The sequence below is a fragment of the Anthonomus grandis genome, chromosome 16 (assembly GCF_022605725.1).
Source record: "Anthonomus grandis grandis chromosome 16, icAntGran1.3, whole genome shotgun sequence".
Taxonomy (NCBI): Eukaryota; Metazoa; Arthropoda; class Insecta; order Coleoptera; family Curculionidae; genus Anthonomus; species Anthonomus grandis.
Genome location: NC_065561.1, coordinates 8,219,654 through 8,234,380, shown reverse-complemented (window position 1 = coordinate 8,234,380; position 14,727 = coordinate 8,219,654). Strand labels below are relative to the sequence as shown.

Genomic DNA, 14,727 nt, shown 5'->3' with positions numbered 1-14,727 from the left:
TTCTTATTGTACTAGCTTTCTTACTTTATTGGAGATGATTATCTCCCATGTAGAATATCAAAAATTTTTAGAGATTTAAAATTTTAGATAAAAAATTTTGCGGTCCATCCTGTACCTGCGACAAACGGCTAAAAGGGATGTATAATTTATCTGCATTTCGAGTTCTATAAAAATTAAGATCTCCAGATCTCCTGTGGTTGGAAAGATTTTTATGTAGTTGACATGCGCACTCCAAGATATAGATGTTAATTATAGGTAGGATTTTTTCGTTTTTAAAAGTACCACGGCAAGTGTCTCTGAAGGAAAGTCTAAAATATCGTACGTATAATGCGCTTTTGATTTATTAGCACTCTCCCAATACTGGAGGAATTACCCAAGGCTAATAATGCATAGGATACAGTGGAATGCACTGAGGCATAATAAAAGCTTTTAAGTGTATATGCATCCACATAGTCTCGAAGCTGCAAGATTGCATAATTGCTCCGGAACAATCTATTGCACACAGATTTCACCTGAGGATCCCACGATAGTTGTCTATCAATTACAATTCCAATGAATATTGAGGATACACGATTTGCAGACGACATAGTCATTATCGGCAACTCCGTCGAAGAACTTAACATCATGCTTCAAGAACTACATCATGCATCATCACAAGTTGGACTTGAAATGAACCTAACTAAAACCAAAGTAATGCGGCCTCAAAACATTGAAGTAAGGGTCAAACCAAACTCTTGAAATCTCCAGAAGAGTAAGCCTCGGCTGGGCAGCATTTGGTAAATTAGTATTTATACTAAAATTTCAGGGCCTCCCTATAAATCCTAGAAGGAAAGTTTTTGATGCATGCATATTGTCAGTCCTTACATATGGTTTAAAAACAATGTCATTAACCAGTAAATCGACTAATAAACTCCAAGTGACACAGAGGGCAATGGAGAGAGCGATGCTCGGTATAAACTTAAGAAGTAGTCTCCGAAATTATTTGTTGTTTATGTATATCGTTCTCCGATTTTTTGTTGTTATTTCTTTTAAAATTAGAAATAGTCTTAAATTCCTTACCACCTCATTCAACTGTATATTATAGGAGATGATTTTAATGTTAATTACGCATATAGGAGCAACTGATCAATGAAGTCATTTAAATATTTATTAGATTCACATGGTTTGAAGATGCATGTTAATAATGAATTTACGCGTGTCAAAGAAAATTCAGCGTCTATTTTGGATTATGTGTGTTCAAATTTAAATGGTGTGTTGTGTCTTGTTCCTGGTTTGTCAGATCATGAGGCGGTTTATTGTCAATTTGATTTTTCCGTGAAAGCATCTACCACTGCTAAGAGGCGTGGTCGTATATTCTCTAAAGGAAATTTTAAGGTGTTCTCTCAGTTTTGCTCTAAAATTAATTGGGAAACACTGTGTGATAACGATCAACCTTTAATAGCTGTTTATCTTAAACTTATTGAAATCTTAAATTTTCTATGGTGCATATTAAACCTAAAACTAAAAAACCTTGGATTACAAAGGAATTAAAAGTGTCTTCCAAAAATATGAGATGTTTGCACTAACTACGTAAACTTTTGGTTAGTAATAGAGTTTTTATGCATTATTTTCATAACTACAAGCAAATATTTCGCAAAACCATAAAACTGGGCAAGACTAAATATTAGGGATAGCACTCTGGTAATAACAAACAGAATGAAATATGGCGAATTCTTAATTCTCTATGAGGCGTTAAGAAATCTAAAATGCATTATATGCATATGACTCTAAGTTGGATGCCAATAAAATAAAATCATTTTATTGCTCAGGTGCATCTTAGCTCGCTCAGAGCATTCCGCCTACTTCGGCTGATCCGTTATCATTTGTGAATCGTGGGTCTGGCGAGTCTTTTTACTTTATCCCTATCACAGCTGAAGAGAGGTTAAATCTTAATGTTCTTTAGGTTGGGATGGAATTTCAATAAAAATTCTAGGAAATTTGCTTCCATCAGCACTATTATCATTGACTAAATGCATTAATGCCTCTTTTTTGGATGGTGACTTTTCGGCTCTGTTAAAGCAAGCTATAGTTGTTCCCATTTTTAAGCAAGAAGAGGATACTCCTGCTAACTTCAAACCTATATCTCTACATCCTTCACTCTCTAAACTTGTGGAAAAGCGGCTTAAAAATAGGATGAATACATTCTTAGAAAAAAAATCTGCCTTATATAAAGCTCAATTTGGTTTTTAGTGTTCCAAGAATACAAGTGATGGAGTTTTTTATATGTTGGAGAAGCTTTATCTGAGCCCCAATGATGGGGATGCAGCCGCAGTAGTGTTTTGCGATCTCGCAAAGGCCTTCGACTGTGTGTCACATAAAATACTGTTGCAAAAATTAGAAATGTATGGCTTTAGAGGTCCAATTTTGAAATGGTTAAAATCATTTTTATATGACAGGTGTCAAAGGGTTCGTTTTGCTGGTTGCGAATCAGAAAAGTGATAGAGTCACAGCAGGTGTGCCGCAGGGCTCCGTTCTTGGTCCCCTACTAGTTTTGATCTATGTAAATGACTTACCATCTGTAGTGAAGCATGGACAATGCACATATTTTGCTGATACTACTATTCCTTGGCATAATAAAGATACAACTATCCTCCGAGGAATGGTGAACGAGGATGTAGCTGGTATTAATAGATGGTGTGACAGCAACTTATTATCATTTTATGTTTCAAAAACTAATATTTTAAGTTTTAAATGTATTTTAAATGTTGCTTTGGGTTCACAAATCGTTGCTATTAATAATTTTAATAAATTCTTAGGTATACTACTTATACTCTAATAAAATATGATGCCTTTTTCATAAAATATGATAAGATACTCCATCAAGAAGTTAAGATTCAAAGTTAAATGAATGTAGATAACGTCCCTATATTACAGAAAAAGGCAACAACATCGCAAGGCCGTTCGATCGCACAAGTAATCATTAACAGTGACGTCGTTAAAAAAATATTTACATGATAAATATTTATTATTAATAGATTATGCTTTAAATTATAAACAATATTACCGTTTATGAACTCTTTATGCGTTTTTTTAACGTACTTCAATAGAGTAAAGGTACTTCTCTAATAAGAAGCATTTTTATGAAAATTAAATATTTTATAATTATTATAGATTTCCTAATAAGTTTTTATTATTCTACGTTTATGCCGACGGCTGTCTCTACTCTCTTGATATGATGTTATGACAATATCGGTATTTACTTGTGAAAAGATCGGCCTAAATAGCCTTTTTTCCATGGTGCGGCAAAAGGGCACAAGTTCTTACTATCGTAACAGTTAAGAACACTGAAAAACACTGAAATGATTCAACCTTTTTCAACCAAAAACTTAAGAAAAAACACAGAACTTCACAAATGCCCTATGTAAACACAAAGCCGTTTATCAAGATGACAACAGCTTTTGCCTGCGGTGTTGCCATTTCAAATTTTTTAGAAGCGGTTTTAGGAATAAAAAATTTTTTTTTTTTGCTTTGAAGTTGTTATTTTTGCGCTTAGAATAAACATATATCTATTTCTACTTTTTATTTTTAATCCAAAATGTAGCATCAATAAGTTAAATTACCATTATTATATATGTGTTAATATATAGCTGAAAATTTTGAAAATGTGTGTAAACTTGACAACACAGCATTGATGAATATGTTAGTAAACAAAACTCCCCCCTTGCCCCTGTGCACATCTTGAACTCAAACAAAGTTGTTGTTTACTAGTTCTAACATTTCAATGTTCTAAGGATTTAACTCTGTGTTTATGCTGCAAAAGCGTGCCCTAAGACATTTATGTTTTCTTAAGTATCATGAGTCTTGCAAAGCTCACTTTATTATCCAAAAAATCATGACTCTTCCATGATGTAAATAACAGAAAATGTAAATAACACTCGGTCCTCATATTATATAAATTTACCAATTTATATCATATTTATACCCTACATCTTCCTTAACCAAAAAATCAATTTTTTACGAAAGTAAAAAAATATTAACTATCGTCCACAGCCTCTTCATAAGAGTTCCTGATAAGTTATTTAGGCGAGAGGTAAAAAAGATGTTAAATGTAAAAAGCCACTACACTATAGAAGAATACTTCTTGGGCCATTTTTAAGTTTATTTGACTTTTACTTATTGACTTACTATAGGAGGTTCTCAGATTTAGTTGATTTAATGTGGTTTTTGCAGTATTACATGATAAATAATTACGATGCAGATTTTGACCAATTTGAGTTACTACTATTTTTCAGGTTTTTATTATGCTTTGTTATGTGATATTTAAATGTTTTATAAATTCTGATATTTTAATTTTATTGACCAATTTATTTTTTGTGTTCCCATTTGTTTCTTTTATTGTCTATTTGTTTACTCTATATTTAAGTCAGCTTTGTCAACAACATTTTTATGTTATGTGAAAATAAAGCATATTTAATTTGATTTGATTTGATAATTTAAATATTATTTTTTTCAACTTCTATTTAAGAAAAACAATTACTTACGTGTATGGGGTGTAGCAGATAAAAGTAATTTTTTAATGAATATATGCCTTCTTACAACAAAATATGAATTTGAAATATTAAGATGCCTTCATTATATTTATGTTCCTAAACATATTTTTAAAATTTTATTCAAATTTTTTTAGATAAATATGCTTTCATAATTTTTTATGTAATTTTTCTTCTCTTTAAAACAGTGGAATCCGCTCATTTAAGGACCTCGTCCTTTATAAAACCGAGTCCATATGTAGAACTAACAGTAGATGAACAAGCTCCTAGAAAAACTGAAACAATAAAAACAACTATACAACCAGTTTGGAATGAAACTTTTCCTCTGTTGGTGACTCTTCAGTCAAAAATCCATTTTGCTGTTTTGGATAGGAACAATTTCCGAAAAGACACTGTTGTTGGTGAAAAGACGGTGAATCTTTATCAATTGTTGGTTCATTCTGAGGGCAGGTCTGTTAAATAGAGGTATAATTTCTTCTTTAGTGTAATAACTTTCATTCATTTAGGGAAAGCCTAGATGTCACATTGGACTTAATGAACAACAAGCAAACAGATTCTCCGGTAAAAGTGGGGGAATTAATGTGTGTGTTTAAAGGGATGCATATAGATGTATCTACTAGCAACAGCAGAAGAAGAGAGGTTCTAGCAAGGCGTTCTAGTTATAACTCTATGAACCAAACGCAGAGCGCATACTCCGACAACTCCTCTTCTCAAGGGCTTAATGGTAAAGATAAACAGTAATGGGAAACTTATTTATTTTACGAAATGGAATTTGTAGGTATAAGAATAAAGCCCAAGCCACAACAAGGCAGTGAAAATACAGAACCCACTACTTCAAATGTTCCACGAGCCGGCAGACCGGAGAGGCCTGCCCCTACTCCTCCAACAGTTCCTCCTGTACCAGTTGGACAGGCACCTAACATGCCAATTATAGAACCTATGCCTACATCTGTTAGTAATAATAATATATCAAATGGTAAATAGAACACTGTTTGTTTAAACCTGTTTTTTTTTTTATTTTTTTTATTGTTTTAGGTAATATTGGTCCTCCTGCCTCTTTACCGAACGGTTCTGTTATGCAACAAGATGACCAACGACAAGATGAACCACTACCACCTGGTTGGGAAATGAGGCTAGACACATATGGCAGAAGATACTATGTGGATCATAACACAAGGTTATTTTAATCCGCTAAAACACTTTATATTCTCTAAGTTACTTAGTAGATAAAATACCAAACAAAATAAAAACACAAAGTTACAAACAAAGGTGTTTCGCCCTGTATCAGGTCATCATCAGTTCTGAAATTAGGTAAAATATCTCAAACCTAAGCCTAATCCAATATACCTGGTGACACAAGAAAAGGGAACACTTAATAACTTTTTTAATTTTCAAGATAAAGAAGTGAAATTTGGTATATCGATAGACCAGCTATAAGAGCATCTTTTGACATATTCTGTTATTTTTCGTTACTTCCGGTTTAACAGGAACTGACACAATTTTTTTATTTTAAATCATTAAGTATTGTGTTAGAAAATAATATTCTGATAATATTGATACCGCATTTGCCACTTTTTGTTTTATACTCATGGAAAAAATTATTTTTTTAAATTTTAAAATAGGGTGCTTTGAATCAATAACACCTCTACAAAAGGACAAAGCGTTCCAAAAAATTTTGCTCGTGACGTCACGCGTTTGGGCCATGCACTTTGGGTTGATTTTCGGCTGAATTCAGTTGTTGACGCTCCTGTTGTTCGTCCACGGAAGGCTGCCTGCAACGCTGCTAGACTTTGCAGATTGCCGTGAACGTTAGGATGCTTTATTACTATCTTAAAATAACTAAATCTATAGTATCTCTAACTGCTCTTACTTTACAATTTTGTTAAAAAAAAAGAGTGCATCCTTATTTCTCTTTTTATAATTTAAACTTCCATTTTTTCAAATTTTATCATTTATCTAATGCCTTGTTACTTGCCAATAGGAGTTCTTTCTATATAAATCTGACAACGGCGCATCTACTAGTTGTGCCACCTGATGGAAACGAGAGGTTAGGTTGTTTATATTTATGTTCTGTGGTTGCCGGTATTTCTGACGAGATCCTCAGTAAACATTAGCTCATTTTTGTGTTTTTTTCTAAAATCGGAACTGTTTATTTCCACAAAACGTGTATGTTATATTTATGTAAACCCTTCGCGTACTTTTAAATCAGGAAATGTATTTTCGGACTAGAAAAATCCTCGAAAAAACCGGTTCTCCGGCGCGCCGCGGTTTTATTTGTTTATATCAGACTTTAATACTTTAGTTCGTGTTTAATTTAATGTTTTTCTCCTAGCCGAACTAGTTAATACCAAAGTGTAAATATACTTCAAAAGTGTTGTGTTCCGGGTTGTAACGGAAACTATAAAACGGACCTAAAGTGCATGTCTTCGGTTTTCCTAAGGATATAAATCTAAGGCGAAAATGGGTAAAAGCCCATACACAGAGATGACTTGAGCCCACAAACAACATCAAATTATGTGAAGCTCATTTTCCTGAAGGTAGTATAATAAAAAGTACTCAAGTTCAAGATTCCAACACAGGTAAAATTTTTACAGTAGAATTACTAAAACCACGGCTAAAAGAAGACTGTACACCATCTATTTTTTTAAATTAGTTATTTATCAAAAACTATAAAGATAAGGCCAAGTAAAGATGAAAGGTTTAAAAATATTGACGAGTTGAATTTAGCAAAAGCCCTTGAATTAAGCAAAATTGACTTTGGCGAGCATGAGAAACAAAATAATTTTGACAGTTTTGAAGAGTTTATTGAAAAATTTTCTGCTTTTAAACTACCGAAAGATTGGTTTACTGCTCACAGTGAGTCTCGAGACAGCAAAAAGCTAACAATTTTTAAAATTGAATACATATCTGGTCCATGCATTATTTGGGTAATTGTTTTTAATTTTAATTTAAATATTGAAACTTTTTTATATAGCGAGCCAGTTTGTGTTTTAACATCAAAATTTAAAACTCCATATACTTCTCAAAGTTTAGATGATTTATATGCAATACTTGAAGCAATAGACCTTACTATTATTACCCTGCCTTTGGAGGAAAATGTTACCAATAATGACAACCCCGACTGTGACTTAAATCCAAATACTGCTACCGAGACTGCTACCAATTCCCTTGGCAATACTATTCTCGATCATGTCAAACCATCAAATGACATAAATAAAATGAAATGTGTTCGATTTTGTGTCAAACATACTAAAAAGTTTTGAAAACATTGAAGACAACAAAATAGTGCGTGCTTTAGATTTTATTTGTGAACAATTAGCTTTGCTTACAACTGCAAGTAGTCCAATAATTTTGACTTCTATAATCTATACTATTAGTCCTCATGCGTACAAGTATTTAAGAAATTAGGTATGGATCCCTAATTTTACCACATCCTCAAACTATAATGGGTATTTGTAACAAACACATGACTGATCCCCACATAGATGAAGAAAAAAATGTTTTTAACCTATGTCCAAAATGTGTTTAGTTTACTAAAGGATCATGAGAGATTTGTGACACTACTTTTTGATGAAATTCATATTGACCCTTACATGGACTATAAAGGCGGTAATATCACTGGAACATCAGTCAATAATAAGTCTCTAGCTTCCTCGGCATTTACTTTTATGATTACAAGTGTGTGTTCCAGCTTTAAGGAAGTAGTTCACATAGCTCCCATCTCCAAAATTACATCAGACATACTTCATAATTTTATTAAGACAATTATTGAAAATTTGGAAGAGATTGGGTATATAGTTTTTGTGTTATAAGTGATAATAATGCCATTAACGGGAAAGTCATGAGTCATTTTTCAACTGCAGCCCAACTTAGCATTGTTTATCCTCATCCCATAGATAATCAGAGACCATTATTTTACCTATTTGACACAGTTCACTTACTTAAATGTGTATTTAATAATTGGCTTAACTCTAAACCAGACCAAAAATTTTATTTTCCTGATTTTGACATTTCGAAGAAAAAATGTGCTTCTCTGCAATTAAAAAATTACATGAACTGGAGTATACCTAAGCTTTTTAAGCTTTTAAAGTCAATATATGTATTTATGTGTATATAATATAACATTTTTTACTACTTGGTGGTATAAAAAAATTATTATAAATACCTAAATACATATGTTGAATTTTGGCGCAGATGTAGGGGAGTTGGGAGTCTGCGTTTAATATTACACCATAATATACAGTGTGACCCATTTGTTTTCGGGTCACCCTGATAAAAAGTTTATTTTTGGTGCGATGTTGCTCGGGTTTTTTTTAAATGTTAGGTCCAGAAAAACTGCATCATTATAACAAAAAATAAAAAGGGAAATTATGCATTTATTTACATTTAAAAATGTGTAGATAGCCATGGAAAAAACAAATTGAACAAAGATAATACAAGCAAATAACAATTCCAAACTAAATACAAATAAAAACAAATAATAAACTAACAAAAATAAATACAAATAAAATAAAAACAACAAACAAAAAAAATTAAAAATTAACCGCTACTAAATTTTTGAAATTTCTACTAATCCACCATTGTTTTCTATGCATTTTACATTCCTTTTGCCTACATTTAAAATAACTTTACGGACTTGCTCTGGAGTAATTTCTGAACAAACCTGGATTATTTTAACTTGTAGATCTTCTAAATTTTGAGTTCTTGATTTGTACACTTTTTCTTTAAGTAAGCCCCAGAGAAAAAAATCGAGTGGCGTTAAATCAGGAGATCTCGGTGGCCACTCAACGAAAGGACTGTTTCGTCCTATCCAACAGTTTTAAAAATGTTGATTTAACCAGTCTTTTACTAAACGAGCATTATGGACAGGACAACCATCTAATTGAAACTTCAAATTAAGGTGATATCTTAAGGGTAAATCTTCTAATGTGTTCGAAAATTCATTCTCAAGAAAATTCAAAAATTAAAATTGTATTCAAATTACCATTAAAGAAAAAAGGGCCAATAATTTTGTCGCTTAGTATTCCACACTAAACGTTAATGTTTTGCGAATACTGTCTCCTTGCATTTATTATAAATTCTGGATTCTGCACGGACCAGTGGCGGCAATTTTGACTGGAGACTACGCCATTTGTGGTAAAAGTGGCTTCATCGCTAAAAAGGATTTCATCTAGAAAGTTTCTGTTGTTTAAATATTCTCCCTGAAGCCAATAGCAAAACTCTAATTTTCTTGCCTGGTCACCATCCTCTAAGGTGTGCAAAAATGTTGGCTTAAATGCTTTTATGTTATTTTTTTGCAAACATCTTCTTATACTTTCTCTGGGGATGTTAAGGACCAAACTAGCCGTTCTGACACTACTTCGAGGATTGCCGTTAAAATATTCCAAAATGTAATTTTCATTTCTTCTGAGCCCACGCCGTCCATTATGTCTATTTTTAAGTAGATTTTTCGAAACAGATCCTGTTTCATTGAAAATTTTATTAACACGTTGCACAGTACTTAGACTTACTGGTCTATCAGGATGCCTAATATTAAATTGTCTGGCAGCTTCTCTCATCGAACGCGTGTTACCACCAACAAGACGAACAATGTCAATTTTTTCTCTTAAATTTAAATTTTCCATGATTACTAATAATGTCAAATGTGACAATTCAATATTTCAATAATTTTTCAGACACAATAGAGTTCAATATTTCAATAATTTTTAGAGACAATTTAGAAGTAAAGCGCATTTCTTTTTTTTTTATCATAAAATGGTTATTATTTAATATTTTTTGGTGAAATTTGGTATAAGGCCGTTTTGGGGGATGCCGAATCCAGTGGTGTGCACAATTTTTTGCTAAAAAAATGCCTAGCATGGTTTCTTAAAATTTGGCCCTTAAAAACTGACATTAGTAGGCCTTGGAATTCGCATGGCAGATTTTTTTTTTGTTATAATGATGCAGTTTTTTTGGACTTAACATTTAAAAAAAACCCGAGCAAAATCGCACCAAAAATAAACTTTTTATCAGGGTGACCCGAAAACAAATGGGTCACACTGTATAACCTGACATTCAACTAGAACTAAAACATACCTTTAAATGTTTCCTGAACTGTATTCTATTCCTAGCATTTTTAAAATGAGCCAAATATTGAGATATTAGCATATGAAATCCCTTGGTTTTAAAAATCGGTGGCCTTCATCGATGACGTCACGCGCCAAGCACTAAGGCCTTGTCTTTGAGTGGGTGTTGTATGAATGCGTTGAACGTTTTAATTTCTAATCAAGTAAACACGAAAAAATAATATTCATTGTATGTTATTACTTAAATCTTTTACAAGCCTATTTAAAATTTCCAAACTAGTATTTTTGGCATTTACCCATAGATATATAAAAAGGGGAGATATAACAATTCATTCATAAATTCGCTTTGTTTACGATCAAAGACCGGAGAGAGAAAGGCTACAATATCTGTCATAAGGAAGCCGGAAGGACGAAGTTAAAAGAAACATCAATCGTTCAACACCGCATCGCGCTGTCACGTGGTATTCGACTCTTATTTCAGTCGACCAGTGGCATAACTTGGCTTTAAAGAAAACTGAAAATAGTTACAAAAATTGAAAAATTATTTAGAAAGGCTGCTTTGTTAAAAGAAGGTTACTTTGTTACTTCTATACATAATATAAAAGTAAAAAAAATATATTTATTAATTTTTATTTATATTCATTAATTAAAATTTGTAATTATATTTTAAAAATACCTAGGGAATAAAGCTTCTTGTAGAGTTTTTCAGTTTTCTGGTATTAAAAGATATTGCGTGAAATAAAACATACCCAAGATTTACATATATTATTATATTTTATAATATTTACAAACAGTATTTTTAGACTGGAGTTATAATACAACACAGAATAACTCTGCTTTTTACATATTACAATTAAATTAAAAACTTTAGCTTCATTTATATAAATTACATTAAAACTACTTACTTTTTTTTATGGTAAACACAAGCACAAGAGGAAAGTCCTATGTCACTCTTGGAGTGGTGCTTGCGCGAAGATATTTGTGGGCATTTATCTTGAATCGCTGTAGGTTGTATGCGTCGGGAAATATGTGAGGTGGAAGCCCGTTCCACAAAGAAGATGTTCTCTAGATGAATGAGTCCCGATACAGCGACGTCCTTGGGGTAGACAGGTGGACTCGATGTTGATGAGCCGCAACTGCTAGACGCGTCCTTCTTGCCGGAACAGCTCTGGGTGGAATCAGGCCTGCCAGCTCAGAGGAGCACTTACCGTGATAATAACGGTAGAATAAACAGAGATCAGCCACCTTTCTCCTGTGCTCCAGACTATCCAGACTCTTTGTCAGTTCTGGTTTGTCAGTAAGACGAATAGCTCTCTTCTGTATAGAATTCAGCAGGTTTAAACTATGCTTGGGTGCAGAGCTTCAGACATGCAAGCAATACTCGAGGGAAGGGCGTATTTGAGCCTTATAAAGAGTCAGCAGCTGTTCTGGTGTATACAGTTTTTTCGTTTTGAAAAGCACTCCGAGTTTTTTGGAAGCCGCCCTGGCGACCTCGGCAACGTGGTCATGCCAAGACACACTGTTGGTGTCCTCGACTCCTAGAAGATGTAAAGATAATTTCATTGGCAATGTTTTCCCTGCCATAACCAGCTCCGGGCCACCAAGGTTAGTCTTCATCGTAAATACTGCAGCCTGCGTTTTTTTTGCAATAAAATTGACCAAATTGTTATCGCCCCACTCCAAGATTGTTCTAATATCGTTGTTGGTTGAAGCTACTTGTTGCTGCCTAAGATTCTGAGAACTTGCGGTTGTCGTTGGTTTGGCGGACTTAAATGTAGAAATAAGTGTGCTATCGTCCGCAAAGCTGTAGATTGGATTGACAGTGGTTCCTAGCAAATCGTTGATATATACCAAGAAAAGGGTGGGGGATAGAATGCATCCTTAAGGGACTCCTGCGTTAATGTTAAATTTGTCGGAGAGGTATCCATCGACGGCTACTTGGATTGTTCGTTGTTCAAGAAAACTTTTAATCCAATTCAATAATGAGTTTTGCATGCCGATTGAGCAGAGCTTGGTTAGTAGTCCCTCATGCCACACTCTGTCAAATGCCTTGGAAATGTCAAGAGCGACTGAGCGGGACTCGCCGTGCTTCTCCATGGCCTCCGTCCACAAGTGTGTGACGTAGGCCAGAAGATCGCCGGTGGATCTAAGCTTTCGGAAGCCGTATTGATGATCGCTGATTAGTCCAGATGATTCCAGATATCTTAACATTGTTGGTTGACTGCTTTCTCCATAATCTTCGATATTACTGGAACTAGCGCAATCGGGCGGTAATTGGAGGGCATCGTCTTCTTACCCTTTTTGGGTACAGCTTGCACTCGAGCAGTTTTCCAGCTTGTTGGAAATTGGCCCTGCTTATACGATGCCGTGAACAGTCTACATAAGGGAGGAGTCAATTCGTCTGCACAACGTTTTAGTATTAGGGCTGGAATTCCATCGGGTCCAGTAGCTTTGTTGGTGTCTACGCTTTTAAAAATTTTATTTATAATTCGTTGGGGAAACGAAATTTCTCCCATCGATGAATTCACCCTTAGCAAATATGGCGGTGTTTTGCCTTGCGAGTGCAGAGTAGAATTGGACGCGAAGAGTTTACCCAGTAAGTTGGCTTTTTCCCTTGCTGTTACCGCGATAGAACCATCATCTGCTGTTAGGGGTGGCAAGGCCGACTTAGCAAATCCTTGACTAACGGCTTTCGATACCGACCAGAAAGATCTTGTTCCATTTGGGCAGTTTAGCAGTTTGTTTTTGATCCTGTTGTTGTGACTCTCTTTGCATTCATCAATAATTCGCTTGCAGCTATTTCTGGAGGGTAAAAAGTTCCTCCTATTTTCGATGGAAGGATGTTGACGCCATTTGCGATATGCTGCGTTTTTAGTGTTTACTGCCTTTTTGCAATTCAGGTTGAACCATTGCTTGTTGTTTGATCCGCATTTAGTAGAAAAAGGGATATAAGCTTCCATTCCTGCCAAGATCGTCTCTGTAATTTGGTTTGCACATTCTGAGATGTTATTGGTTCTAAAGCAGAGCTTTTTCCAAGGGAATGAGCGATAAAATTCCCGAAGATGGTTCCACTCTGCTGATTTATAGTGCCATACCTTCCGCGGCATCGGAGGATCCTGCGTTTTAACCTCCAACTGGCAAGAGACTGTTATCAATTTGTGGTCCGATGTTCCTAGGGGGGCTTGTACTGATACTGTGTACGAGTCAGGGTTCTTGTTGCAGAAGCGCAACCAGTTGATATTGTGAACGATAAATCACCCATGACGATGATTTTTGCGCTTGAGTGGTCAATTTGCAGATGGTTAATGCAATCAACCAGGTTCAAAAAGAGCCGTCTATATTGGGTGTCGCTTGGTGGTCTGTAGATACAGCAGATAAATTGCGTGGCACCACTGGCTATTATTTTGAACCACATGACGTCGAAATCCGCAGGTTCAAGCGTTTCCTCCCGCTGGCAACTCAGAAATCGTTCTTGATAAATACTGCCAATCCAAAGTTTAGTCGAAATCGGGTGTGTAGGTCGTATCCAGGATAAATGAGGTGAACATTTGTTGTTGAAGGTTTCACCTTTGTTTCTGCCAATGCCAGAATGTGAGGCTTATTTGATTGCAGGTGTTGGTGTACTGCATTAATATTGGTGTTTAGGCCTCCGATGTTGCAGAAATTGATTTTTAGGCTTTTTGATCCGCCTGATGGACCCCCCCCCGACCAGCCTCCGCCCGGAGATCCGAATGGGAGGCGAGTTTACCTCCGGAAAGTTTTGGTCGTGAGGGCGCCATCATGCCTTTACTTTTCTTCTCCATTTCCTCTTTGGAAACCGGACACATCGGCATGGCGGCGAATCTAAATCTACCATCTGAATGATACCACCTGAACTTACTTTTAATGTACATATATGCCACTAACCCACGCCATAATTAAAAAGACCAAGGTTAAGCAATCGTTTTTAGTTACCTCCGAAATATTAAGTATGGATGAGAATAATTCATTTTCTTACACACCACACATTGACGAACCATGATAAATGTTTAAAAAAAAGTTTTATGAACAAAATATCACTAAAAAGTACGAAAAACGCTAATAACAAAATAAATTAATCAACCGCAAGCGAGAAACACCGCAAAGGAACGAATGAA

At 34.7% G+C, this 14,727-nt stretch overlaps 1 protein-coding gene across 2 annotated transcripts in view; it reads left to right on the top strand.

Annotated features, from left to right (window-relative positions):
- LOC126745492 (E3 ubiquitin-protein ligase Su(dx)) overlaps positions 1 to 14,727 on the top strand; it is a 124,162-nt gene that overhangs the window by 23,257 nt on the left and 86,178 nt on the right. For both annotated transcript variants that reach the window (XM_050453361.1, XM_050453362.1), the window contains exons 3-6: positions 4,715 to 4,976; positions 5,033 to 5,250; positions 5,305 to 5,502; positions 5,562 to 5,703. In XM_050453361.1, the coding sequence (XP_050309318.1) occupies positions 4,715 to 4,976; positions 5,033 to 5,250; positions 5,305 to 5,502; positions 5,562 to 5,703 (820 nt within the window). The remainder of the gene's footprint in view (positions 1 to 4,714; positions 4,977 to 5,032; positions 5,251 to 5,304; positions 5,503 to 5,561; positions 5,704 to 14,727) is intronic.